The 27,214-nt window shown below is 39.9% G+C and overlaps 1 protein-coding gene across 1 annotated transcript in view; it reads left to right on the top strand.

The window, feature by feature from the left end:
- Positions 1–26,828, top strand: part of LOC150079138 (large ribosomal subunit protein uL1-like) — a 32,592-nt gene extending 5,764 nt beyond the window's left edge. The window contains exons 2-3 of the mRNA XM_090382967.1: positions 22,368–22,540; positions 26,658–26,828. Coding sequence (XP_090239093.1) covers positions 22,368–22,540; positions 26,658–26,828 — 344 coding nt within the window. The remainder of the gene's footprint in view (positions 1–22,367; positions 22,541–26,657) is intronic.
- Positions 26,829–27,214: the final 386 nt, after the last annotated feature.

Below are 27,214 nucleotides of genomic sequence, written 5' to 3'. Positions count from 1 at the left end.
CTAGTGAAACTAGTATATTTTCTTTCCAGGTTTAGCAGAGTTTTCAGTGTTTCGGGGTTTCATTTCAAAGTTGCAGGGTTTCCAGAAATGAAAAACTAGAATGAATGGACGAAAATTTTCTTCCAGAAGTGAGAACTGCTGAACGCTAGTGAGTCAATGTGTTTCCTTGACTGGCAAAAGCTGTCACAAATTGAATATATATATTTTTTTCTTTTAGAGAGAGAGAGAGAGAGAGAGAGAGAGAGAGAGAGAGAGAGAGAGAGAGAGAGAGAGAGAGAGAGAGAGAGAGAGAGAGAGACATGAATATTATCATATGTAGGACTGCTCTAGAACGTTTGTTCAACTCCCCCATTGTACTCTGTCACGATACGGAATCGAACAGCCAGAATGTATAATGTTATGTGTGTTATGTTGTTTCTGGCCACACCAGAAAGACAATAATCTGGAAAGCCTGCCTAGCACCCATCTACACTACGAGGAGGTGGGCCACAACTAAGCCTGAACCGAGGTTACTAACTATCTCTGCTTGCCCACTAAGCCACCAGGAAACAGAGAGCACCTCGTAGGCAGCACCGGTACCAGCCAACGAGGAGGCGGGCAAGTTTTATTCGTACTTGTGGCGAAAAACCCAGGTATCCAGCATCCACTGGAGGCAGTGCAATATCAGTCGACGCCATCAATGCCCCGTACCACTGGGAGCCCAACCCAAGATACCAGCATAAGATTCGTCTCTAGCAAAAATAGAAGGCAGCAAAATCCTGTCCCGGAAAGAATTGTTGTGTTTTATGTTGTGTCTTATGTGCGGCGGCACCTAAACGCTAGTTCAACTCCGCCATGGCACACTGTGATGAATGCAAAAATCCGTAAAATGGCCAGATATGAGTATGGTGTTATGTCGAGTAGCCTATTTCCGGAAGACTTGCCATATATGGACAGCCCTGACCAAGCGGAAATTAGACGCATTAATCGGGAATATAAGGGGACAACTGAAATTTCCATTTTTAATATGCTTGAGCTAGGAGCTGCAGTAGCTAAATTGAACCATAAAAAATGTCCTGGCATTGACCTCATTGAGAATCAAGTAATTGAAAAATTTTATGAATTCTTCCCTAAGATTTTATTAAACTTATTTAATAAATGCTTGCTAGAAGGGCTTTTCCCTCTTGAATGGAAGCTTGCCCTCTTAAAAATCTTGCATAAACCGGGAAAGCCAAACACAAACCCCAGAGCATACAGGCCAATCTCTTTATTGGCCAATCTTGGCAAATTATTTGAAAGGATGATTGCCCTAAGGATTTCAAAATTATTTACAGAACATAAACTCTCCTCTGATTGCCAGTTTGGATTAAAAAAGGACGTTCCACTGAGAACGCAATCTCAACCTTACTGACTTACATTCAGGAGGCAAACAGCAAATATGTTCTTGCTGTGTTTATTGACTTTGAGGGCGCTTTCGATTCCCTTTGGTGGGAGAGTGCTCTCAGGTCATTGAAACTGGCAAAGTGTGATGACTACCTGTTCAAAGCATTTATCATACACGACTACCGTTTCAAGAAGATGCCCTCAGGGTTCAGTCTTGGGACCTCTCTTTTGGAATGCAGTGCTAGACCAGTGGATCACGAAGGATAGCGATGAGTTCATCAAAGTTGCATATGCAGATGACTTGGTGGTGGCAGTGCAGGGAGGATCAGGACTAATTCTCGAACAAAAAATTCAGTCAGTTTTGAATAATTTAGTGGCATGGGCAGGTTTGAATAAACTAAAGATTTCTGTCACCAAGACCAATTTCATGGTGTTCAAACACCACTTCGATTATGGAAGGCCGCCAAAGGTAACCCTATATGGTACTCAAATTCCATATGTACAGAACACCAAGTATTTGGGTTTAACTTTAGATGATCGTCTCAGGTTTCATGTACATGTCACTAAAATCAATGAAAAAATCAAAAAGTTCGTAGCTGCAGTTGTTAGAATTTCCCGCAAGGAATGGGGTTTATCCAAAAAAACTCTGGTATTGTACTACAAGACGATATTTCTTCCCATTGTAGTTTATGGTGCTGGTATTTGGTTTGCGGCTGCTACCAAGGTTACAACTAAAGCCAAGCTTCTGTCCCTGCAACGTACAATGCTGCTTACAGTTATACGCGCTCCCAGGACAGTGTCGACAAATGCCTTACAGGTTATTGCAGGTACCATCCCCTTGGATTTACACATTATTTTCTGAGGTATTGAATATCACCTCTAATCCAAATAACAACATAAAGGAGGAAAAACATAGAATTTGGGGTGAGCTTGTGAATTGCTTGCAGCAATGTTGGGATTTGAGTGAGTATGGAACCATTACAAGAGGCTTCATTCCAGCCGTAAGCTTTGCAATGGACAGGAGGGTGTCTTCTTGGTTTGCTCCCACCATGACCACGAGTTACTTAATCACTGGACATGGCTTAAGGGCCAAACTATTTGAAAGAGGATTAGAACCTGACCCCTACTGTTCGTGCGGTGAGGTTGAATCTTGGAGACATGTCATCTTTGAATGCGGACTGTATACTTCAGACAGGCAGGAATTACTAAACAGGTTACCAAACCTCACGGAGAATAATTTACCTCTCTTGGTTCAGAGGTGGGACATCTTTGCTTTGCTTCAGGAATTCTCGGCCAAAGATTTTAAAAGAAGACAGGAGTTAAGAAATCTATTGCAGGATACCAATTAAGGGAAGTGCTGCACATTTGACGACAGAACACTTCGTGTAATGTCATCTTTATAGGATGTTTCTTGTTTACAGTGCGAGATGATCTTCTGCTCCTGGATACCCAAATGCAGGCTTGCATTTGTGGATGGACTCTAAGTGGAGATAATGTTAATCTAAGTGTTAATGTTTCTAAGTGTTATTGTTAAGTTAATGTCATTCTAAGTGTATGTATTTGCTATTTACATGTAAATAATTGTATAATGTTGTTTTTGTTTCAACTAGTATACATTGTTCCTAGTTGGAATTTTTTTTTATTATTATTTTTTATTTATTTATTATTATTTTTTTTTTATTTATTTTTTTTTAAATTTATTTTATTTTTTTTTCGCTGGCCTCCAAGTTTGGGCAGCCTTGGGGGAAGGATTGCTGGCACCTACCAGTATAGCACTACTTCCGGTAGGTGCGGGATTTGTGCATTACAGAACACACAGAGAATGGTTGATCCAGGTGTTGGTTAGTCCCTGGTGGCGAAATGGCCTGACATAACACGCTTTTTTCAGGCCTGTTTTGCAGACGTTCTGAGATTTTACAGGAGTAAAAGGTGGAGATGGGCTTATGTCTAGGAGCCACCCTTCATATCAGGACACACACACAATCAAATGTACAGAAAGACTACAGTCTTTCTGTACATTTCTGTAGTCTTTCTGTAGTCTTTCATATATAATAGTATGTATATAAAATCTGTATATAAACATTGTACATAAATTTATTAATATGTATCTTGAGAATGTATATACAGTTGTGTGTTAATAAATAAAAAAATAAAATAAAATATGTCTGTGAAGTGTGTGTGTTGTTCTGTTGTTCCTGGCTACTTAGCTACTAGGAACAGCGATCACCAGGAAGGCAGCTCCCTAGTACTCGTCTACGCCACAAGGAGGTGAGCCACAACAATATGCATACTTTCAAAAGAAAGTGACAAGTAAGAATCCTGCATACACTGGAGGAAAAATCCAGTAATAAATAAAAAGTAAAAAATAACATAAAGTAATAAATACATACAAATAAAAAAACTAAAATAACAAAAAACTAAAATATATGAATGCTAAAAATACCTTTTTAAAAAGGCCATCAGGAACACTGAAATGAGAAGTGAGATAGGGAACAGATAGATTTATTCAGCAGTCGTCATATAGCCTGACCAGGCTACATGACGATGATTGCAACCAGGAGTCTCGTCGTTGGAGAACGTCAGGAGGCAAAGCCTAGTTAGCCGCTGTTGTGTAATAAAATTTCAGGTAGACTTCGTAAGGGAGACACATGGCAAAACAGAAGACTCGATCGGTTGATGCCAGAATCACACGAAGAAGGGAAAAACATATAGTCAACGATGGTTAGTTCTTTACTAAGGTAGGGTAAAATATGAAGGTTAATCAATAACAGGTTCTGTTTGAGGCAGGTAACTATATCATAATCAATAATAAGTTCTATGATATAGCTACCCAGGCGGGTAACTATATTATAGAGATTAAAATTGAATTATAAGGCAGATATCCTGATAGTAGGGAAGCCGGTTAGCTGGCACCGTTTGTTAAAGATTTCTTTTTGCAAAGTCTTAGATGATTTCCAAAATTCCTTATTTGCAATAAAATCATGTTCATTTCCAGGAAAAAAATGTAGTTGAGGTTTTCGCCAAAGGGCTTGGTAGATTGGATAAGAATAAATCACGTGTTGCCATCAGTTCTCGATGCCACCAAATAAGCAAGAATCTATAGAGGTGAGATTAAACTGTAGTAGCTTCAGATTCAGTGATCCGTGTTCTGTTATTAAGTATGATGTGCAAAGACCGGGAAAGAATCATTTCTATATTTCTCCACAATGTTAGAATCGCTAGATGAAATGTCAGGTATAAACGGTTGAGTAACAGTACCTTTGGTAGACAAGGACCGCCTGGATTGCCAACACTTGGTAAGAAGATTCCGGCATTTCTCTTTTTCTTTCTTTGGGTCAAAAAAAAAAAAGAAAAAAAGACAACTAAACTTTTATATTAGGGTCACCCGTAAAGTCACTTTCAACTACCCATATATATTGTGTCTGTAAATTGCATGTGTTCTCTGGTCGATTTGCCTGCTTTGGTGGACGAAAACCCAGGTTTTCAGGGGGTAAAATCTGCTATCTACGCCTGAGACCGATTAACTTAGCCACAGAGTAAAAAAAACTCATAAAAGTTCCTTGCTTCATCGACGGAATTCGAACCCCAGCCTTATCCACCCAGTGTGGGGAGGACGGTGACGATACCACTGTTCTTGTACTACAGATTCAGACTTGATTAGAGTGAAGGGATTAAAAATAAATAAATAATAATAATAATAATAATGGGCGCAATGTCCCAGTGGTTACGACACTGGACTACCAGCCTGATGGACCCGGGTTCGAATGCTGCCTTGGCGGAAGCGAAGGCGGCACCATCACGCTGGGAGACCGGCACTAATAATAGTAATAAATAATAATAATTAATAGTAATAAAAAATTAATAAAATAAATAAACATCCTGAAAGTTGCTCCAAGGGACCTACCTACCCCAAGGTCGGAGTGGCGACTAAGCCAGATTGTGGGGCCATCTGGCGTCACTCGAAAGAACTACCACTGGACATAAGCCGAAGCTAAACAGGTCCACCTCCAATAATGGATGATGTCGCAGAGAAATATTTATCATACTGCATCGAGTGTGGCGCAGAATAAAGTCACTCGCGTTCAGGCCTTAGGCAGAGGGGTTAGTTCGAAAATCAGAGACGGTCTCCCGAGGAAGACAGTGGAGCGAATGGCGCTGTCCCCCATATGGCCACCACAAGAGAAGGGAAGACCATCCAGCCCCACCAACTGGAAGTGCTTCCTGTGCAACTGCGCTAGTGACCACCAAGGAAGGGAGAAAACGCCAACGCATCGAAATGAATATATACATCATGCAAGCATACTACGAAATAACGAAGCTGTAGACCATATCGGTCTACAGCTTGCAATTTACAGGGCGAGACTATATACCAAGTGGCTGGAACGATTCCCGGATGTTCAGGTCACTGAACAGCGAACAGCGGACCAGAGAAGGACCATCGTCACGAAGAACCTGATAGCTCCTGGAATCTTGGAAAAAATCAAGCAGGACGTGAGCGATCAACTACAAAGGATAAAGAATATGGAACCAGAGGAGGAAAAACATACCACCACCGAACCAGGGGAGGAAGAGCAAGAGGAAATACAACCCACAGCAGCTGAAGTGGAAACAGATAAGGGCATGTCTGTTTCCTCATATCCAGAAGAGAGGACGAGTGTAAGAAGGCCCTAACAGAATTCGAAGGATGGACCCCACAAAGACTCACGTGATACCTCTCACGTCACGTCATTCGGCCTCTGTGTCACAGAACACCTGAATTGGCACATAATACCGCATTATCTCGGCAGCAGTGGTGCAACACTGGGGGCCATCCACACAACCGTGTATTGTGCTGCGGTAGCAGCCACGAGGATTAATGGAAGAGAAGCGAGAGACCAGCAACAGAAGAACCGAAAACAGAAGGAACTACCAGCTTCGGAAAGAAGACTTCAGCAGAAAATAAAAGAATTAAGAGTCAAGATAAGCCAATTGACCCAGTACCAACGGGGCAATAGGAGTAAGAAATTAATTGGAAAAGTGAAGAGCATCCTCAAGAAAGACAGCGTCCACAGCAAACATGAGACAAAAAATCAGAGAATAGGAGAGTACTTGGACACATTGAAGCAGAACCTCTTTGCACTCAGCAAGAAACTACGGCGATACAAAGAGAGCTCCCAGAGGAAAATAAACAACCGAATCTTCGATGAGGACCAAAGAGGCTTCTACAGGAATCTCGGAGAAGACGGGAAAGAAGGGAACGGATCACCCGAGAAGAAGACGATTGAGGAGTTCTGGGGAAACATATGGAGCAGGAAAGTAAGACATAACAGCCGAGCCACCTGGATAGAACTAGAACGCAAGAAAACCAAGGACGTATAACTCCAGGAATAGATAACGTCCACAACTACTGGTATAAGAAGCTCATTTGCACACACAAGCACCTGGCAGAGCAGTTCACCAGAATGATAAGGCACCCAGAGACAATCCCGAAGTTTCTCACTCAAGGAATCACATATCTGAAGCCTAAATACGAAGATACAAGAAACCCGGCGACATATAGGCCAATCACCTGCCTCCCAACAACGTACAAGTTCCTGACCAGCTGCATAACCAGGAAAATATCAGACTGCTTGAGAGCCAGAACATAATGGCCGAAGAGCAGAAAGGATGGAAGCGGCTGAGCAAAGGATGCAAGGAAAAATTAACCATAGATGCCGTGATTATGGAGCAAGCCTACAAAAAGCACCGCAACATGTACACAGCCTACATCGATTACCGCAAAGCCTTCGACTCTGTGCCTCATAACTGGCTAATATAGGCGTTGAACATCTAGTCCGATAGTGACAAACTTCCGAGGAGAAACGATGGCGAAATGGAGCACCACCATTAAGGTCGAAAACATAACAACCAGGCCAATACCCATCAGGAGACGAGTCTTTCAGGGAGATGCCCTGAGCATATAAACTCAAAAAAGGAAGGACGAGCCTGTACACCCTCACCCACCTGATGTACATGGATGACAAAGCGTTACGCGGGAACCGAGAAGCACCTTCCGCAACTACTCCAGATCACCGAAGAATTCAACAATGGTATTAGGGTAGAATTTGGTCTAGACAAATGCAAGGAAAACCCACGGATTGCTCCAGGGAAAATTAGTCAACCGAAACTACCAGCTGCAAAGTGGTAAAGAGATAGAAGCTATGGCAGAGGGAGAGGCCTACAAATACTTCGGTATGATGCAGGCTCAGCAGTTACAGCACAAGGAAATTAAGGCCTGCCTGACCGAAAAATATCATCAGAGACTCGGAAGCCTGCAGAAAGCAAAGCTGAATGGAGGGAACACAGTTAACGCCATAAACACCTATGCAGTCCCAGTGCTAACATACTCCTCGGGGTCATAGATTGGACTAACACCGAGCTGGAGGATATCGTGAGAACGACAAGGACAACGATGACCAAGAGCCGTCAACACCACCCGAAATCAGCCGTGGAGAGACTGACAATTGCCCGGGAAGAAGGAGGAAGGGGTCTAATAGATCTCATTGAGCAACAGAAGACAGCGATAGTTAACCTGAAGGATTACTTCCAGAAGCACACAGCAGGACTCCACCAGGCCATAAGGAAGCTAGACAAGCGGTATACCCAATTCAACTTAAGCGAGGAGTCTACTCCCATCAGGCACGTACAAACGAAGCTAGAAAGATGGGCAGAGAAGACACTCCATGGCAGACACTACAATGATCTCCATCAAGATCACATAGATAAAATTGCTTCCAATGCATGGCTCATGATCGGGACGCTCTTCCCCAAGACTGAAGGATTCATGCTCGCCATCCAAGATCAGGTAATCAACACCAGAAACTATACAAAATACATCGCAAAGGAGACTGGAATGTCAGACGACACATGTCGGCGATGCCACCTGGCCTCAGAAACGATCCAGCACATCACCGCGGGTTGCAAGGTGATCACCCAGACTCATAGACGCGACCACGTAGTCAGGATAATACATCAGCAGCTAGCAAGGAAATACCAGTTGGTCGAAGAAAGTGTACCGTACTACAAGTACGAACCCCAGGCAGTACTAGATTCTCCAACACACAAGCTGTACTGTGACCGCGCCATAATAACGGATAGGACAATCCCGCACAACAGACCGGACATAACCCTTGTGGACAAGAAGGAAAGGGCTACCTATCTGATTGACATAGCGGTACTCAACCCTGGAAACCTGCAGAAAACTCATGGGAAAAAAATCAGGAAGTACGCGAACCTAAGACAGGAGATCAAAGAGGTGTGGCATATTCAAGAAGTAACGACCATCCCGATCATCATGTCAACCACAGGTATGGTGCCAAAGACCCTACATAACAGCCTAGCAGCAATAGGTCTCCCAGTGAACACCTACAAGAAACTCCAGCAAGTCGCAATCCTGAACACCTGAAAGGAGTCATAGAGTTCCTCGACCAACAGTAACACCAGACAGAATAACAACCACCCTGTGTACTTGGTAGTAATACCCGTCACGAGGTGGAACCCCCCCAGTCAGGGAGAAATAATATAAGAGCAATAATAATACTAATAACTAGGGGGCTTCGCCCAATGCTCGCCATGCTCGCTAACCCCCGCGCACTCTTTTCTACGTAAATTTAGAGGTATGACGGAGTAAACCAAATATTTTCTACGTAAATACACACCTGTCTAAGCGCGCTGATCGATAGCTAATCAGGAAATGACCTATGTCATTATTTACCTGTTTGTAGTGACGTAATTGCCTCACTCACTTGTACCATGTGACCCGAAACCCTCTTCTCCCATTGGCTACCCCACGCCTATGACGCGGCATTCTCAAGTTTGAATAAATATCACAATTATTTACCTGTGTCATAGATCACTTAGGAAAAGGCCTTTTGCTTCAGGTTCCATAATGCATGCGGAATATTGTTACATCCAAGTGCAGGACTAAAATCTTTATAAACTATACAAATATTTAAAATATTTACAAAATGCTAAAATATATATATATTTTTTTATGAAAACCCCAAACACAATAGGTATTAGAACCTTCGGTATTGCACCCCTTCCACTCCGTCCAGTGGAAGGAGTGCAATACCAAAGGACAGGAGCCCAACCCGAGGGGAAAAAATTACTGTCTAGTATAAAGTTGAATGCATATTAAAATATAATTTTATATAATAGGCTAATATTTATAACCCAAGAAAATACTACACAGCTTGTGTAGTCTTGTGTTAAAACTAGATATGAATCGGGGCAACAGAGGCTACAGGTTGTTAGCCCCTTAAAACAATTGACCCAAAAATTCTTAATCCCAGAGAACAAATAAATCCTACTACACTGTGCTGCCACTTCATTAGGTACGCCCCTGCTGTGCACACAAATAGTTTGTCCACAAACCCTTCCACTGTGGTCATGTGACTTGCAACCCTTCGTTGCAAGTCACATGACCACAGTTGCGGATATAAATGCAGCAGAACAACGTTTCAGTATCAGTTAAGCGTACAAACCGTAGCAAGAATGGGGAAAAGGAGTGATCTAACGGACTTCGAACGTCGCATGGTAGTAGGTGCAAGACGTGCTGGAAAAAAGCATCTCTGAAATGGAAATTCTCCTGAACTTTTCACGCACCACAGTTTCAAGGGTGTATCGGGAATGGTGCAACGAACAGAAAACATCCTCTCGTCAGAGGTCAGAGGAGGATGGCTAGAATTGTTGTTGTTGTTATTTTGGTTTTTAGGAGCATCAGCAACTAAGGCCATATTGCTCCGGGGATATGCGGCAGTCATTCCCTGATCTTTCCACATTCTCCGTATTTGGTGGTCACGGCCTCGAATCCAAGTCTAATCAAGAAGCGTGTGCTACGCACTCCTGCTCTTGTCCACCTGGCTATGGAGGCGCCGCTAGAATTGTGCAAGCAAACAGACGGGCCACAAAGTCGCACATCACATCAGAATACAACTTTGGTGCGCAGAACAAAATATCTCAGCGGACCACTATTCGCACTTTGTCGCGAATGGGCAACAACAGATGACGGCTGCATCGCATACCCCTTTTATTAATGAAGAACAAGAGAGCACGCCTCCTGTGGGCACAGCAACACCAGCATTGGACTATCGAGGATTGTAAAATAGTTGCTTGGTGTGGCGAGTCGAAGTTCCTGATGCATTATGTTGATGGAAGGCTCAGAATTTGGAGAAAACCAGATGAATCCATGGACCTGTCATGTCTGATAACTACTGTGCAAGGTGGTGGGGGCAGTGTCATGGTGTGGGGAATGTTTTCTTGGCACACGTTGGGTCCATTGATACCCATAGATTCACGTCTGAATGCCACATCGTACCTAAACACCGTTGCTGACCAAGTCATCCGATCATGTTGATAGTTTATCCTCAGATAGATGGCTACTTTCAGCAGGATAATGCGCCTGTGCACAAAGCCCGAATCACTATGGAATAGTTCCAGGAACATGACAATGACTTTTCTTTGCTGCAGTGGCCCGCTCAGTCCACGGATCTCAATCCTATTGAACATCTTTGGGATGAGCTGGAAAGGCTGTTTGCTGCAGGCCTACACCTCCATCGAATCTCAAGGAACTGCGTGACACACTCATGTCTGCATGGTACTCCATTCCTGCACAACGTTTTCAGCATCTTGTTCAATCCATGCCTAGATGAATTCAGGCTGTTTTGAAGTCTTAATGAGGCTCAACACGCTACTAGGTAACTGTACCTAATAAAGTGGCAGCACAGTGTATGTATTGTTAATACCATTATATACATTCCAAATTATTACTAATTTAAGAAAACAAAATTTAGTTTCTAAGTTAAAAGCTGTTTGGCCAAGTAAGGTAGAAATATAAGTTCATGAATACATCAGTCTACTGTCCACTTCTAGAATTAGTAAACAATGTGGGTCTTCTTTTATATACCTTGCCAGAAAAAAGATTGGAGTGCCACAAAGTTCTTGGCATCTTGAATCAAAATATTGAGGTTATCAGTCCAGGTTAAGTGCTGTTAAATAGTTCTTGTCAGAAGTCGTCATAAGCCGGGCAATAAAGCAGAACATGCCTCCAATCTTCTACTGCCCCACAGAAACACAAAGTGGCAGGTTCAAGTCCAAATTTACACAATTTATCCCGCAGTGAACCATGTCCCGTTATTAAATATGACGTGTCACCAATCCATAACTTTTTTATTTACAGCAAATGTTGCATCTTCAATGAACTCCCTGGTAGCGAGTCCTGTTTCAGTGGATTGCCATCTGTGTTTCCACTTCTCAATGAATGTTGTCCAAAGATTAATTTTCTCCTGCCGAATGTCCGTGGCCGGATTACTTACAATGTCGAAGACTTGAGTTGCCAAACTTTTCTTTAAGTTAGAAATCATGGTATGCCACACAAAGGTCAATCGGAATACAACCTGAGATCACTTGTAATGCATTGGTTGATGTTGTTCTGCAGCATCGGTGTGTTACCAATATCATATTTCTCTGTAGTGATAAACGTTTGGCCTTCAGTGTGACGTGAGTAACCTTAGGGAACAATATGGCAGCCGCATATACTACAATTCGCAAAAATATAGCCTTATAATTTAATGCCAGAGTTTTGTACTTTATACACCACCTTCGTAGCCGAGTGGTCAGGAGTGGGAGTGCATTAGCACACGCTCTTTGAGTAGACCGGGGTTCAAGCCCCTGACTGCTGAATACGGTCGATCTGCCAACCCGCACTGGACCAGCGTGGCAGATTATGGTCATTTCCCTCAGCATGAATTGTTGAGGAGGCTTCCATCCTGCAGTGGGTTGATAATGGCTGCACTTTACATTTTACCCCATTTAGCTCTGGTGAGCCTAATCACATTGGCAGTAAACTTCTTAATCGTTTCAGCTAAGTTCTTAAAAGAAAATTTATCATCAATTAAGAGACCAAGATATTTATTTTTGAGAAACATAAGGAATTTGGGAGTTGTTGATATTAAGTTTAGGAGGTCTGTTATAATCCAGTTTAACAGACCAAATTTGGAAAAGTCCCCTCTAATAGAGAATTGTTGAAAACATTCCACAATATACCTATGTGGAAAATGTTGGTGAAATCTTTTGATTGCCACATGTTCAACTAACTCCATTGCAGGACATTTTGACAGATTGATTTTAGAAATTACAAGTGCAAGTCCATCTAGACTGAATAGTTCCGTGTCATTTGATCTCTTGTATGATCCATTATCGAACCTTATCTGAGCTTGTTCAGTTGTGTCCTGCTGTAGGTGATCATCAGGGAAAAGTCTCTCTATAATAGCTTCAACCGTGGAGAGCCAATCAGGAGTTACAAGTTTGTCACGACAAATTTTATGTATTAATCACCATGGATCAGAATTACCTGTATGGGAAACTAACTTCTGCCATGAGGATTTTTTGGCTTCCGCAATAGCTTTGAAATATTCCTTATGTAATTGACAGTAGACTTCTTTTAGTCGTCTAACAGCTGTTTCTGTTAAGAATCTGTGCTTCTGGAAACTCTTCCTTTCAGCTATAACCCATCTTGATCCTTGAGGATCTCATCAGATTCTCTCAGACATTCTCTCTGATATGCCAGACAAACTGGACTTGCTACCTGGAAGTTTAAAACGCTGAGGGAAATATTCGGGTGACATTCAAGCCAAGTAGACCCAATTACGACGAAGTCCGGATGGTCTGTGACAGCCAAAATCTCTGCTTCCACCTTCAGCATGGTGGGACTGTTAGTAATCCGGGGTATAACCTCAATGCACAAGCACACTGTGGGTGACCACCACGGTGCAAACCAACGTAAGCAGGAGTCGAGGTGTAGCGCCCATACCACATGGAAGAATGCCGCCCCTCTGTGTTACCAGGCAATACTAGGTGGTAGATCACTCTCATCAACCGGTGCAATATTAGGTGATAGATAACTCTCATCAACCGGTGCAATACCACCACTTTGCTTATTGGAGGCTTGAAGTGGTGGAACCCATATTTTGTCTCTAGAGCTAAGTTCCGGTCAACCTTTCCCTATCTCTTCCATCATGCAGTATGACTGATGACTTTTGAGGTTATGATGAACATCATGGCGAGATCCAATCTTCCTTACATTCTGGGGGTACAGCTCTAAAACAGTATTCGCAGGCCGGCCTGCTAGTCTGTACACACCCTACCAAACCTTTTGGTAACTCTTTAGGCGGCTTCCGGATCAGCAAATGTATAATCTTGCTACTTCTACTCTGCCAGATAATGACTGGAGGGAGTCCGAGTATTGTGTATGCGGTGGCATTGTCAAGGCCACATTATGTCAAGGATCTAGGTATATATTCTTACCATGTGTACGCCATATCCAAAAATTTCATTACTTCATACAGCATGTCCCCCCGACTTTTAATTACTATTGAATACACTATGAATTGCCAAACTAATAGAGTAAGCTTATCCACGAAAAGAACTAAACCTACCGAACACTTCCTAGTTCATGTCTCAAATATAAAGGTAAAAAAATGTAAACTGCAGCCATTATCAACCCACTAAAGGATGGAAGCCTCCTCAACAATTCAGACAAATATACGTGGTCTCAATTGTAATCTCAACGATGTCCATTTCCCCTTTCAGTCTGCCAAACACCATGCAATTATTCTGACAAAATCTCAGTTATCGGTTGATTCAACTACTGCTCATCTCAGTTGCCCAAATTATTCGCTGTATGATTCATTTCGCCTGGAGGGTGGTACTTGTGAATATGCCCTTTCCGATATTCCCCGTCAGAGACTTGGTAATTTGGAATCTCCTCTCTTCGATCTTCTCTGGCTTAAAATTCCTCTACCTCATTGTACTAAATTCATCTGTTCTCTCTACCATTCTCCCAACTCCACTAATCACTTGGAGCTCTTTGATTTCCTCTCTTTGCAACTTGACTCACTCCAGTCCAACTTTCCCAATAGTGAGGTAATTTTCCTTGGTGTTTTAAACGTTCACAACTCCAGCTGGCTTCCGTTTTCTAGTCACACCGACCCAGCTGGTGGAGATGCTGAGGCTTTTGCAATTACTAATGACCTTGCACAGTTTGTTCATTTACCTAGAAGAATACCGGACAATCCTAATCATACAGCCAACATGCTTGATCTTTTTCTCACAAACAACCCTTCTAAGTACACGGTCGAAGTGAGTAGTCCTTTAGGCACCTCAGATTACAACTTGGTGATTGTATCTTCTCCAATGGAGCCTTTATTTCATGGCTATTCCCAACCTCGTATTGTATGGCATTACAAGAATCCAAAATGGGATGACCTTCAAGATTTCTTTTCTTCTTTTCCTTGGTCGGATTACTGTTTCAAAACTTCTGATGTCAACGTTTGCTCAGATCGTGTCAGTGAAATTATTCTTGTAGGAATGGAATCCTTTATTCCACACTCCACTTTAAAATCTTGTCTTTTATACCTTGGTTTTCCAATAAATGTGCTAAGGCTGTTCAAGAGAAGAACGTTGCATATCGTGAATGGCTTGTTTCCAATTCTTCAGTATAATTTTTTGCCTTCACTAAAGCTCGGAACAATTGTAAAGCAGTTATTTATCAGTCAAAACTAGATTTTGAACAGGCTAAGAGTAGAAAACTTGCTTCTTGCCCTAATCGCAACCGAACATTCTGGTCTCTTGCCGAAGCTATTCGCCGCAACTTTTGCCCATCTCTGCCCCCCACCTCTGTCAAAACCAGATGGTTCTGTTGTCACTTCGGCCAAGGATAAAGCTGACCTGCTAGCATCCCATTTTTCTTCCAGCTCATGTATTAATGATCTTGGTAAAACACCTCCCTCCATTCCCAACACGCTCTATTCAATGCCTCCTGTGGTCCTCCGTCAAAAGGATGTCAGAAGGATTTTGACGAATCTTTGCTTTGATGGAGAAATACCATCAAGACCCCAAGTCTTGATGGTATTTCTCCACTTGTTCCCAAAACTTGTGCTCCTGCACTTACTCCTGTTCTTTGCCGCCTTTTTTCACTTTCCTATTCCAAAGGTGTTTTTTCCTTCTGCTTGGAAATTTACTCATATCCAGGCAGTTTCTAAAAAGAGTGACATACCCCCGCCCACCCAATTATTGTCCCATTGCAATTAGTTCTACTCTTTCTAAAGTAATGGAGAAATCAATTAACCGCCAACTCTTAAACTGCCTAGAAACCTTCCGTCTGATCAACTATCGCCAGTATGGATTTCGTCCATGTCGATCCACTGGTGATATTCCGGCTTATGTTACCCATTTGTGGTTAAATTCAGTGGAAAAGTTTGAGGAAACACAAGCAGTTGCTCTTGACATCTCAAAGGCTTTCGATCGTGTTTGGCCTATGTCTTCCAAACAAGCTTCCATCTTATGGTTTGCCAACTGTTTTTTGCAATTAAATTAAAGTTTCTGTCTCTGCTCCGGTACGACAACCAATTCAGTAGAGTTTACAATAAATCGTCAATACAAATATTTATTGTATTTAGTAGTCACGGGATTGAACCCCGGTCCACTCAAGGATCGCGTGCTATGCACCCTCGCTCCTGAACACTCGGCTACGTCAGGCTTGGTTATCAAGTTTTCTCTCTGATCGCTCACTGACGATGATAGTAGATGGCTCTCTGTCTTCTAATTTCTCCAATAATGCTGATGTCCCCTCGAGGTTCAGTTCTTTCCCCCACTCTGAAATTCCTCTTGTATATTAATGACCTTCTTCCATTGACTGGAAATCCTATCCATAGTTTTGCCGATGATTGCACATTGTATTCCACTTTCCATTTTGAGAAACCTTGCATTGCTCAATCAGCTTCAACTTCTCAAATATCCGCTACCAATTCCTTAAATGCCGATCTCCAGGTAATCCTCCAGTGGGGCAAAGACAACTTAGTTGATTTCAATCCTTCTAAAACTCAGTCTTGTCTTATATCTCGCAAAAAGGATTCTTCTGCTCCTATGCTTATCCTTGGTGACACTCCGATTTTTAGGAAAAATGATATATCTCTTTTAGGGATTACCCTGACTTCTAATCTCTCTTGACACAAGCACGTTACAAATATTGCTTCTTCTGCATCTAAAAACTTGGTTTTCTCTTTCGCTCTCGGCGTTACTTTTCGTCCAAACAACTGTTCACTCTGTACAAATCGGAAAACCGCCCTACCATGCAATATTGTTCCCACATCCGGGACGGTTCCCTCAACACCTCTCTCAGGCTTCTAGATTCCATTCAGAAGAGGGCAGTTAGGTTAATTAATGGCTCATCTCTAACAGCCTCTCCACTCGCTGTCTCATAAACGTACTGTTTCTGCTGCATGCCTTTTCTACAGATACTTCCATGGGCACTGTTCTTCTGAATTGGCTTCTATAATTCCCTCTCTCTCTTTCAAAACAGTCCGAACACGTGCCACCAACCAACATCCATTTACTGACCAACTTCAAACTCACAGGACCAACTTTTCGTCTTCCTCGTTTATTCATTCAACTGCCGTTTTCTGGAAGAACCTTCCTTCATACGTATTTCCTGAAAATTAGTCTACAAACGTTCAAGTCTAATGTCAACAAATATCTTCTTTCGTCTTCTCAACCTCCAACCTAAGCACGGCACTAAGTACTACGGGTTCTAATACCTCTCGTGTTTGAGGTTTTCATAAATAAATAAAAAAAAACAGATAACTGGGGATTCCACCATGGGGTGGAGCCAGGTCTCCTAACTTTCCTTTTAGTGGATTCAGTCAAAGTTCTACAAAGAGTGTTTTGCACAAAGTAAGCATATTGCACTTCACATAAACTGTTCAATTGTACAATTTTATCATCTGAAAATTCTTGTTGCATAACTTGCTTAAATTTGGTCCAGTTCGTGGTTCTGATAGAGAAGCGGTTTAAGTCCTGAAGAACCTCCATCCATAACATTTAATACTAAATCAGAAGTAATAGCAAGGTGATCGCTATTACATACATCCAAGCAGTCCATCAAGTTTTCTACATGCTGCGACAAGCATGGAGAGGAAAGGGTAAGTTCTATGTTAGACCTTCCGTGAACGTTCCAAAAGGTTGTTGGCATGTTGGGAAGATTATGTATATTCCAATGGTTAGTCGATATAAATTCTTCAAACACAGAACTTCTAGAGGCGTTATGTTCGCTGAACCAAAAAATGAGATTTTGCGTTGGAGTCAGTTGAAACCAATATATTTTGCACTATGACAAGTGCTTAAAATTTCTTCCAAAAGATGCATTGGTACCTCAATATTATCATTTTTGGACAGAAACCATTTGAAGTCTAAAAATTGGGTACAAAGATGGATGCAGATAGAAAAGGATGTACAAAAACGAAACGTGACTGTTACAGTTAGAGCTCCATTAAATAAAACAATGGCAGTTTGTGGCTTCTTGGATTCACATGCAACGACTCTAGCTACTAACGGGTATCCAACAACATGATATAACTTCTCCGTTTGTCTATACATCGAGTAGGGCTCCTGAATAGCCAAAATATCTACTTTATCCTGCAAATATGAAGCTCTTAGTTCATCTGCAACGCAACGTGAACGTTGCGCGTTCACATGCATTATTTTTAGGAAGTACAGTACTTGTTGGTAGATCTATTGTAATTTAAATGGTTTATTTGTGTATTATTCATTAACAATTTTCAGTCTTGCAAGTTCAGCTGCCTTCTGATATATTCTAGACAGAGTGGGTCCCTTAGTGAGTTGTCCCTATTGCTCCTCTTGCAGTTTATACATCTCGGAGGTATGCTCATTATGCGCTTATACCTTCTCTTATAGTTTATACATCTCGGAGGTATGCTCTTTTTGGGGGAATCTGCATATACAGTGGTCTCAGACAGTTTTTAAATTCTGTACAGTGGGATCAACTGACGATGTTACAAACAGTAAATTCTAAGTGGGAAGAATTCAAGGAATTAATCGTGGATGCTACTAAAAGTTTCATACCTATTAAGAAATATTCTTCAAGGTTTAGGCCTAAATGGTTATCAAATGAACTAATGAGACTCGTGACAGAGAAGAAAAATGCATGGGAGGCATATAAATTATCAAGTGACTAGAGGCCTATGGCAGATATAAGCTAGTCTGTAATCAGGTCACAAAGGAGGTTAGGCAGGCGAAGGCAGATTACGAGAAATCTTTGGCAAAAGATGCTAAGAAAAACAGCAAGGATTTCTTTACTTATATAAACTCTAAAAGGAAGGGGATGAATCTCATTGGTCCACTTGATATTCATGGTTCGACTGTTGATGATCCTGCTCAGATAGCAAACAAACTGAATGAGTATTTTGCATCTACATTCACACGAGGAGTTATTAAGGTTTGAAAATGGCAGAAGGTTATCAAATTGTAGCAAGATGCTTAATGATTTTGTAATAACTGAGAGCAAAGTGGAGGAGAATTTGTTATTAAACATAAGAAAGGCACCTGGGTTGGATGGGATCTATCTAGTTATATTAAAGGAGGCGGAAAAGCAACTAAGCAAACCCTTAGCCATAATTTTGAGAGCATCCTTGGACTCGGGCGGGGCCCCACGGACTGGAGAGATGCAAATGTATCCCCAATCCACAAAGGGAGAACGAAGGGTGACACGAGTAATTACAGTCCAGTTAGTTTAACTTCTGTTCCGGGTAAAATAATGGTGTCACTGATTAAAGATGTATTGCAGGATCATCTAGACAAGACTGCAGCAATAATTCAGACACAGCATGGGTTTGTTAAGGGAAAGTCTTGTCTGACAAATTTGATAAGACATTATGATGTGGTTACAAAGGAACTGGATGCAAAAAATAATTTTGATATCATATATTTGAATTTCAGGAAAGCTTTTGACACCGTTGCGCATGGAAGACTATTGTACAAATTGGAGCAGAATGGTATTAAGGGTAAGTTGCTACAATGAAGAAAAGGATGGTTGAGTGGGAGCAGACAGAGAGTGGTAATTAATGGGTGCTGCACTTCGTGGACTAATGTTATTAGTGGAGTCCCACAGGGTTCGGTGTTGGGTCCTCTGTTGTTTTGTATATTGATCAATGATATTGATGAAGGTATATCAGGCTTAGTGTCGAAGTTTGCAGATGATGCAAAGGTTGGCAGGGTTGTTAATGACAGTAATGGCAGTGTGCTACTGCAACAGGATCTAGATAATTTGGGCAGATGGGCTAAGAAGTGGCAACTGAAGTTTAACCTTGACAAATGCAAAGTATTGCATATGGGTAGAAGTAAACCCCAGAGAATCGTACCAACTTTGTAGTACTACACCTAAGGTGGTAGAAAATGAAAAAGACCTGGGAGTAATTGTGCAGTCAGATATGAAGTTTTCTGAGCAAGGCAGACAGGCTGCCAGGGCAGGTCATGGGTTTTGTCAATGATATATAGGAATTTTTGTTAGCAGGGAAAAGGTGATTGTCCCTCTGTATAAGGCAATGGTCAAGCTACGCCTTGAGTACTGCGTACAGGTCTGGAGGCCTCATTTTAGGAAGGATGTAGATTTGCTTGAGCGTGTACAGAGAAGGGCAACAAGATTGGTGAGGGGAATGAGGGGATCCTCTTACCAAGAGAGGCTTAAGTTCTGCAAATTGCAGTGGGTGGAGAAGGGCAACAAGATTGGTGAGGGGACCTGCGCAGTTATCTGATTGAGGTGTATAAGGCCTTTAATGGATTGAGCACGCTGAATTCTGATGGGATCCTTCCACTTGTTCAGATTACGAACCTAAGGGAGCATTAATTCAAATTAAGAAAAGACAGATGTAGAATAGATGTGCGGAAATTTGACTTTAGCCAGTGGGTGGTTAATTGTTGGAACAAACTTCCATCTGTCATTGTGGAAGTTGATAGGTTAAATACAGTGGATTCCGGTTATTTGGGCCACCGGTTAATCGGGGCAGCCGTTTATTTGGGGCAAATCTTAAAAAACAGAAACCAATCGACAAAATAGGCAGGGTTTATTTCGCTTAATTGGGACAAAATGCCGTTTAATCGGGGCAGGAGACCGCAGCACTGGAGATTACCCTACGATTGGCTCCGACTGTAAGACGTGGTTCGGTCGAAATTCTGGAGGTCACAACCCTAAAACAATAAAAACAATTAGCAGTCACCTGTTTATTGGGCTTTTCTGTTAGTGAAATCTATCATAAATGGATAGTAAACTCGATCTTATTGAATTTGCGGTAATACCAACAGCTGGAATTTTGTGGGTTATTATGGTGAAATGTGTTTACACTTCCATAAAATCTTCAATCATACAAAAAAATTAATTTTCAGAATCTTCTCTTCATTCCTATTTTTAAAGCTTCGTAATTTGTTACTCCGTTCTCACTTGCGCGTATCGTGTTACTTGCAATTTGTATGTGCTGTGTTCTTTGTTATTGATTGCTTATCTTTTTACTGTTTTAAATTTTAACCCCCACCCACAAATGTCAGTGAACAGAAATGTCAACTAGTTCGTATGTACATATTGCAGTACGTATTAATTATTCCGATTATCACGTATATTCTTCCGATTTTCACGTATCATTTAATTTTTTAATTAGTAGGGTAATAAAGGGTAAATTTGTGCTTAATATATCTTTGCTTTTATAGCCTGTGGATAATATTCCTCCTATTTTCGCTAATTAGAATCGCTGTTTAAAAGAATTAAAATTCAATTCACAAACGTGATCATAATGACCGGAGCTTACTGAACATCGTATAGTGAACGGTACTTTACTATGGTAAGTTCATGGTAACGTGATTTGATTGTACAGTGAACCAATTGTAAAAAAGGGGGGGTTACATTGTATTTTTAACTATTTTAACTATTTACGTGAAACTTCGGATAATTGGGGCAGCCGCTTAATCGGGCCAAAATGCACTAGTCCCGATGTGTCCCAAATAACCGGAATGGACTGTATATGAATAAGACCACTGGCTTCAGCAGACTATGTGCAGCCTATTCCTTCATATTATGTGACCAAAGTGTTTTGTGAGTCCCCCAGGTTTAAAATTGGAATTTCTCAAAATATAGTTGAGAATATTGTTTCAATATTCTCAAAGTCAAAATATTGTTTCTCAAAACATCTACTTTTGAAAATCTTTTTAATATTCAGTTTTCTGCATTGCTTATGATGTTTTATGTCTCTTTCTCAGCATTTAAAAACACTATAAACATACAGTGTAAGAATGCTATTCATGTTTGTAATAACACTAATAACTTATGTAATAACTGGAAAAAATATAAGAATGGTACTTACATTTTTGCAGGGAAATCATAAACTTAAGCACTAAACTAATTTTTTTTTATTTTCATATTTAATTATTAATGGTAAAATAAATTAAACTATAAATGTAGACGTCGGCCGTGGCCTTGTGGCCTGCGACATTCAATGTTTTGGCCTCCTAACCAAAAAAAGGGTTGCATGCCTCTGGTCTAAATCAAATAAGCAACCATTCTCATCATGAGTTATCTGTAAAAGTTTTGTTCTGTTAATATACAGAAAAAATATTGTAAGATATTAACATACCTTGTGAACTGATGCACTGTGGCTAGAGTAGTATGCCAAAAATCTCTTTAAAAGGTAAAAAATACATCCATACACAGTCATGAGTCTGTGTATGCAAGTTTTCCATACTACTCCCAAGAGTTCTTTCAAACACTTTCTTTCAAAGTGTTTGAAAGTTTGGCTTCATTATTATTTTTGAAACTTTATAAAAGTACTATAATGGTTATAACAAATAACAGATTTAATGAATATTTTAATCAGTATCTTGAGTTTTGTATGACTTCAGCTCAATATATAAAAATGGTCAATTCCAAAGATTTTTTTTTTTTTTTTTGATAGAGGGAAGCTGAGGAAGCCTAAAAGGAATGATTTTTTTCCCCTTGTTGTTGGGATAAGGGGTGCAAATCTAAAAGATAGAATAAACAAACATGAATTTTTTTGCTTTTATTGAATACATGCAAACATAATTATATATATAGATATAAAATAATTTTGAAATTGCCTTTGAAATATACTAAATTTGTCTCTCTTAAGCAAAGAAGTATGATGCATTCTTGGCTTCTGAATCCCTGATCAAACAAATACCCAGGCTGCTTGGACCAGGTCTCAACAAGGCAGGCAAATTTCCGACTCTTCTTACTCACAATGAATCAATGATGTCTAAAATAGATGAAGTAAAGGCTACAATTAAATTTCAAATGAAAAAGGTAAGTGACTAAAATTTCATAGGGATGTCCATTTGAATCTTTTGTAAATATATATTTGCAAAATTTTGTATGTAAGCTTTCCATCTGTTGTTAATTGGGTCCTTAAAAGTGCAGCAGATAGCACATGCAGGGTGATAGTTTGCTTTGCATGCTATATTTGTAATTATTTCCAGGGAAATCATAAACTTAAGCACTAAACTCATTTTTTGGGTAAATAAATAAAAAAAAACAATAAAAACTGGTTTAACAATAATTTATTGATTTAAACATATAATGTGCATATCAGTTTACTCCTCGAAGAATGAATTATCCCCAGTCTGCATACCAGTAACTTAAAATCCAGAAGTAGAGGGTTGCAGATTCGTGTAGGTATCCTTAAAAAGGAAATCTAGAATTGATTACATCCTGGCCCTTTTCCTCTTATTTAGGATTTCCTTATTAGCAATAAAGATCAATAGAAATCAATCATCATTGGTGCAAAGAACATCTCTTTGTATAGTTATCTAAAAACTCCTTCACTGCCTCCCAGTGGTTAAATAAATCCATCGATGTTGAAGTTCTTAGTTTCTTATTAATTTCTTCATGAGGTAATTGCTGTTGGACCTTGAACGTGTCACCAGCAGTTCTTCTGGGATATAATTTCAAATTAAACTGGCTATCAAGCTCTACAACCCTTTCTGCATTTTTTGACCATTTCCTCTTGGAATACAGGAAATCAGTAACACATTATTCAGGCCATAATTTCAAATTACATTTGTACATACAGCATTTGCATTCATAGGTATTGACTTCATGCAGCAGTGTTTGTATTGCAGGATGGTGTGGGCTCTTTTCTTTGTCAGTGCCTCCAAGAATTTAGTGAATGTGATCATATGGTAGTATCACTTGAAATTAGTATTTGATTTTGTATCAGGGAAAGGAGATGCACTTCATTCCCTCTCCATCCCATCATTAATTCATTTCATCCCATCAAGATTGTTGGTGACCTGAAGCATTGTTAATGATGGCAAAACTACTTTTGGAAAATGGTCCTGGTAATTGAAGCTCCTTTGATTTCCAAGCCATAGGAAGCTAACGTATTTAAAGGTTCTTGGATTTACATAGTGTAAAGGAGTGTCAATTAACTTGAAATCCCAAGTGTCATTGTTTTCCAGAAGAAGTCAATTGATTCTTAGATGATTTGTGATGTGTAAGCTCTTCCCTTCCTTAGTGATGAAAATTCTGTAATTCCTTTTTCCAGAACAGCTGTTTTATCATTGCCGAAGACTTGTTGATTAGGGCTGTATCCAAGCTCCTCAGTAATTTGTCCAAACTGGTGCGATATTAGTGCTTTCTGACTAATAACTGTATTATTTGTTTAAAAAAAATTGTCCATACAACTATATCCACTGTTATCATACTCTTTACCACCTGCTTCTTAAATATTGTCCAACTGTCAGCCTCTGCAACATATTGGCCAAATATGAACTTATCCTTATTTGTAAATCTCTTCTTCCATATTCATGTCTTGATGTCAGCCTCATTTTGAGGCTGGAAATTTGTGAATACAGCTTTTTTCTTTGACTGCAGACATAGGCATTGAGTTTATTGCAAAAATAAAATAAAATGAAATAAAGACTATCTGTATATAGTATATAGATAGTTTGATAACCTCTAAACTCGTAACTACTAAATACAATTAATGATTGTAAAACTTTTGAAAACTTTTTTTTTTTTTTTTTTTAACAATGCAAATGGAAGTTATATACTGGTTTCTCATATCCATCATCTATCCATGATGAATATGAGAAACAATGGACTAGGAAGCTGCTTTATATTGGAGGTCCGCTGTGTTTAAGTTAATGCAAAGTTTTTAATTTAAAAAAATGCGTAGTCACAATTGGTGAATAAAATCATCTTGCTACAAGACATTTATAAATGTCTTGTAGAGTTGAATCTGGCATCCTGAATGTTATATTCAACATATAGTTGTCATAGATGTGAAATAATAGGTTACAGTGATCGTCCAACATCATGTTCAGATACAGGTGCCTTTTTATAGAGTGGGCTACAATTGTTGTTGATTCCTTTAATATCCAGAATGCACTGCATATGTGTGGTGATAGATGTAACAACAAAGTTGTACATTTCATCTTACAATATCATTCTTGCATTTTGTTATTATTCATGAACAGTTTCAGAACATTCATAATTTCAGGTAGTCCCAAAGCTTAAAATCCACTAGTAGTAAGTGTTCTGGTGATTTGGGTAGATATTTCACTCTAATGTTTTGTTAGTTCAGTTTGTATTGCAAAGCACACACACACACACACACACACACACACACACACACACACACACACACACACACACACACGCACACGCACGCGCGCGCGTGTGTACTGCCTACATGCGCGCGCGCTTGCATGTAGGCAGTACAAGTCCTTGCAGCTTTATGTGAAAGTGTGATGTCAATATTCTCTTCAGTGAGTAATGCACATTACCAGTGAAATATAGCAGCATACATTTGTAATCTTTGTGCTGGTTGTGAAGAATGGACAAAGGATCAATTACAAAACCACTAGCTTTATAATTGTTTCCTGACTGTTGTGTGGACTTGTTTCTACCAAGATGGCACGATATACTATGATTGAAATACTGTGTCAGCACCAGCAGTAATAATGAAATAGATTTGTCTGCTGCAAATATCACTTGATCTGACCATAGCTGACTTATTGATGCCACTAACTAGCACAGTGGGAATAGCACATCTTGGTTTCTGTAGTCACCAAGATGTGCCATTCCCAATGTATACCCATCAATTATTGATGGGTATACATTGGGATTGATTCCTTCTGTTTAAATTATGATTGACCATAGCTGACTTATTGATGCCACTAACTAGCACAGTGAACACAAGGGATCAGATTGTTTGCACTTTATTGCCTTTTATCTTCAGTCACCTTGTCCTGTAGGGAATAGCACATCTTGGTTTCTGTAGTCACCAAGATGTGCCATTCCCAATGTATACCTATCAATTATTGATGGGTATACATTGGGATTGATTCCTTGTGTTTAAATTCCTGATGGTAGAGAATAGATGTCAGTTCTTTGCTTTTTTCTTAATATGATGATTTCAGCTATAAAGCATTTAGGGCGTAAGCCTCAAGCTATGGAAAAGTCTAGACTATGTATAAGTATAGTGCAAAGGCATCAATAATACATAGCCAAATCTGAAGGAACAGAATATTAGCAAAGCGGCATTGTTTTAAGTTATATCTCATTGTGAGTATCTTCACAATGATTCGCCATGATATTGCACTACTTCGAATAAGTAACGCTTCACCTGAGGAGAAGACTAATGTTACTTATTCTCAGATGGATACCACCACCAGACAGCACCGTTTCAGAGCTATTTGGCCCTTCTTCGGTGGGTACCTGAGAATAAGTAACATTAGTCTTCTCCTCAGGTGAAGCGTTACTTATTCGAAGTAGTGCAATATCATGGCAAATCGTTGTGGTATTCACAATATGAGATATAACTTAAAACAATGCCGCTTTGCTAATATTCTGTTTATTCAGATTTGGGAAATATTCGTATTTCCCAAATCTGAATGAATCAGTATTTGGGAAATATTCTAAGACTTTTATGATTATTTCTAGTTCTGAGAGATTTTGTCCCAGATGCTTCTTTTCCTGTCTGATTTGTTGCTGCATTCAATTCGTCTAATATGAATGGTTGTTTCTACTTGGTTAACAGTGTAGGTTTAGTTTTTCTCCCTTATTCTTTTCTGTTGGGTATTTCCTGTTGAGGATCGTCAGGAAACAGTTGTTGGACAGTCTGATCCTAGATGTAGGTGGCATTTACATCCTGGGCTATGATTGTGTTACTGTATTGTATTGGTTAAACTCTTTTGACCTTGTTGCCTGAAATACACTTAGAAATAAGAAGACAGAATTGCATTAAGCTTCAGCCAAAAGTGTGCACATTTTCTGTTTTTAAAAACGCTTGAAATACTGCTTTCTACACCATCTCTGTAGAACAGAAACATTTATTTTGTAAGCAGTAATTTGTTTATTTTTTTTTAATTAAATATATCTTTCATGTTTTATTTATTTATTTATTTTTTCCCCTTAGGTTCTGTGCCTTGCTGTAGCTGTGGGTCATGTAAAAATGTCACCAGATGAACTGGCCCAGAATATTAATTTGGCTATTAATTTCTTGGTTTCTCTTCTGAAAAAGAACTGGCAGAATATTCAATCACTTCACATCAAGAGTACAATGGGTTCTCCTCAACGTTTGTATTGAAATGCAGTAGTTATTGACTTTTCAATAAAGTATTGCCTCAATTGACGTTGCTTTTTATTCTTTGCTTTTTATTTTGTTATCCATTAAACTTTTAAAATTATTTCAGACTTTCTCTGTAGAAGTGGGATAGAGTAGAGTAGTTTTCGTGAATCAAATAAACAAATATCATTAAATCAACTTTGTGATTTATGTTTTTTTTTTAAGTGAAAATATGAAATTTTTACACTTCTGAAATTTCGGGGTATTTTTTGTTTCTTTTGGTAAAAGCTAAATGTTTACGTAAATTATGCATGAAACATACCTTATCACGAATAAAAGCAATGTTGCAGTGGTAGATTAGTTTAGTGAAGGTGGATTCAGTATCCTTTGCTTTCCATGTACAAAGG

This window comes from Mastigoproctus giganteus, chromosome 10 (assembly GCF_048544385.1).
Source record: "Mastigoproctus giganteus isolate SK-2022 chromosome 10, ASM4854438v1, whole genome shotgun sequence".
Lineage (NCBI taxonomy): Eukaryota > Metazoa > Arthropoda > Arachnida > Uropygi > Thelyphonidae > Mastigoproctus > Mastigoproctus giganteus.
Note: the sequence above shows the minus strand (reverse complement) of the source record. Positions and strands in the feature narration are given on the sequence as shown.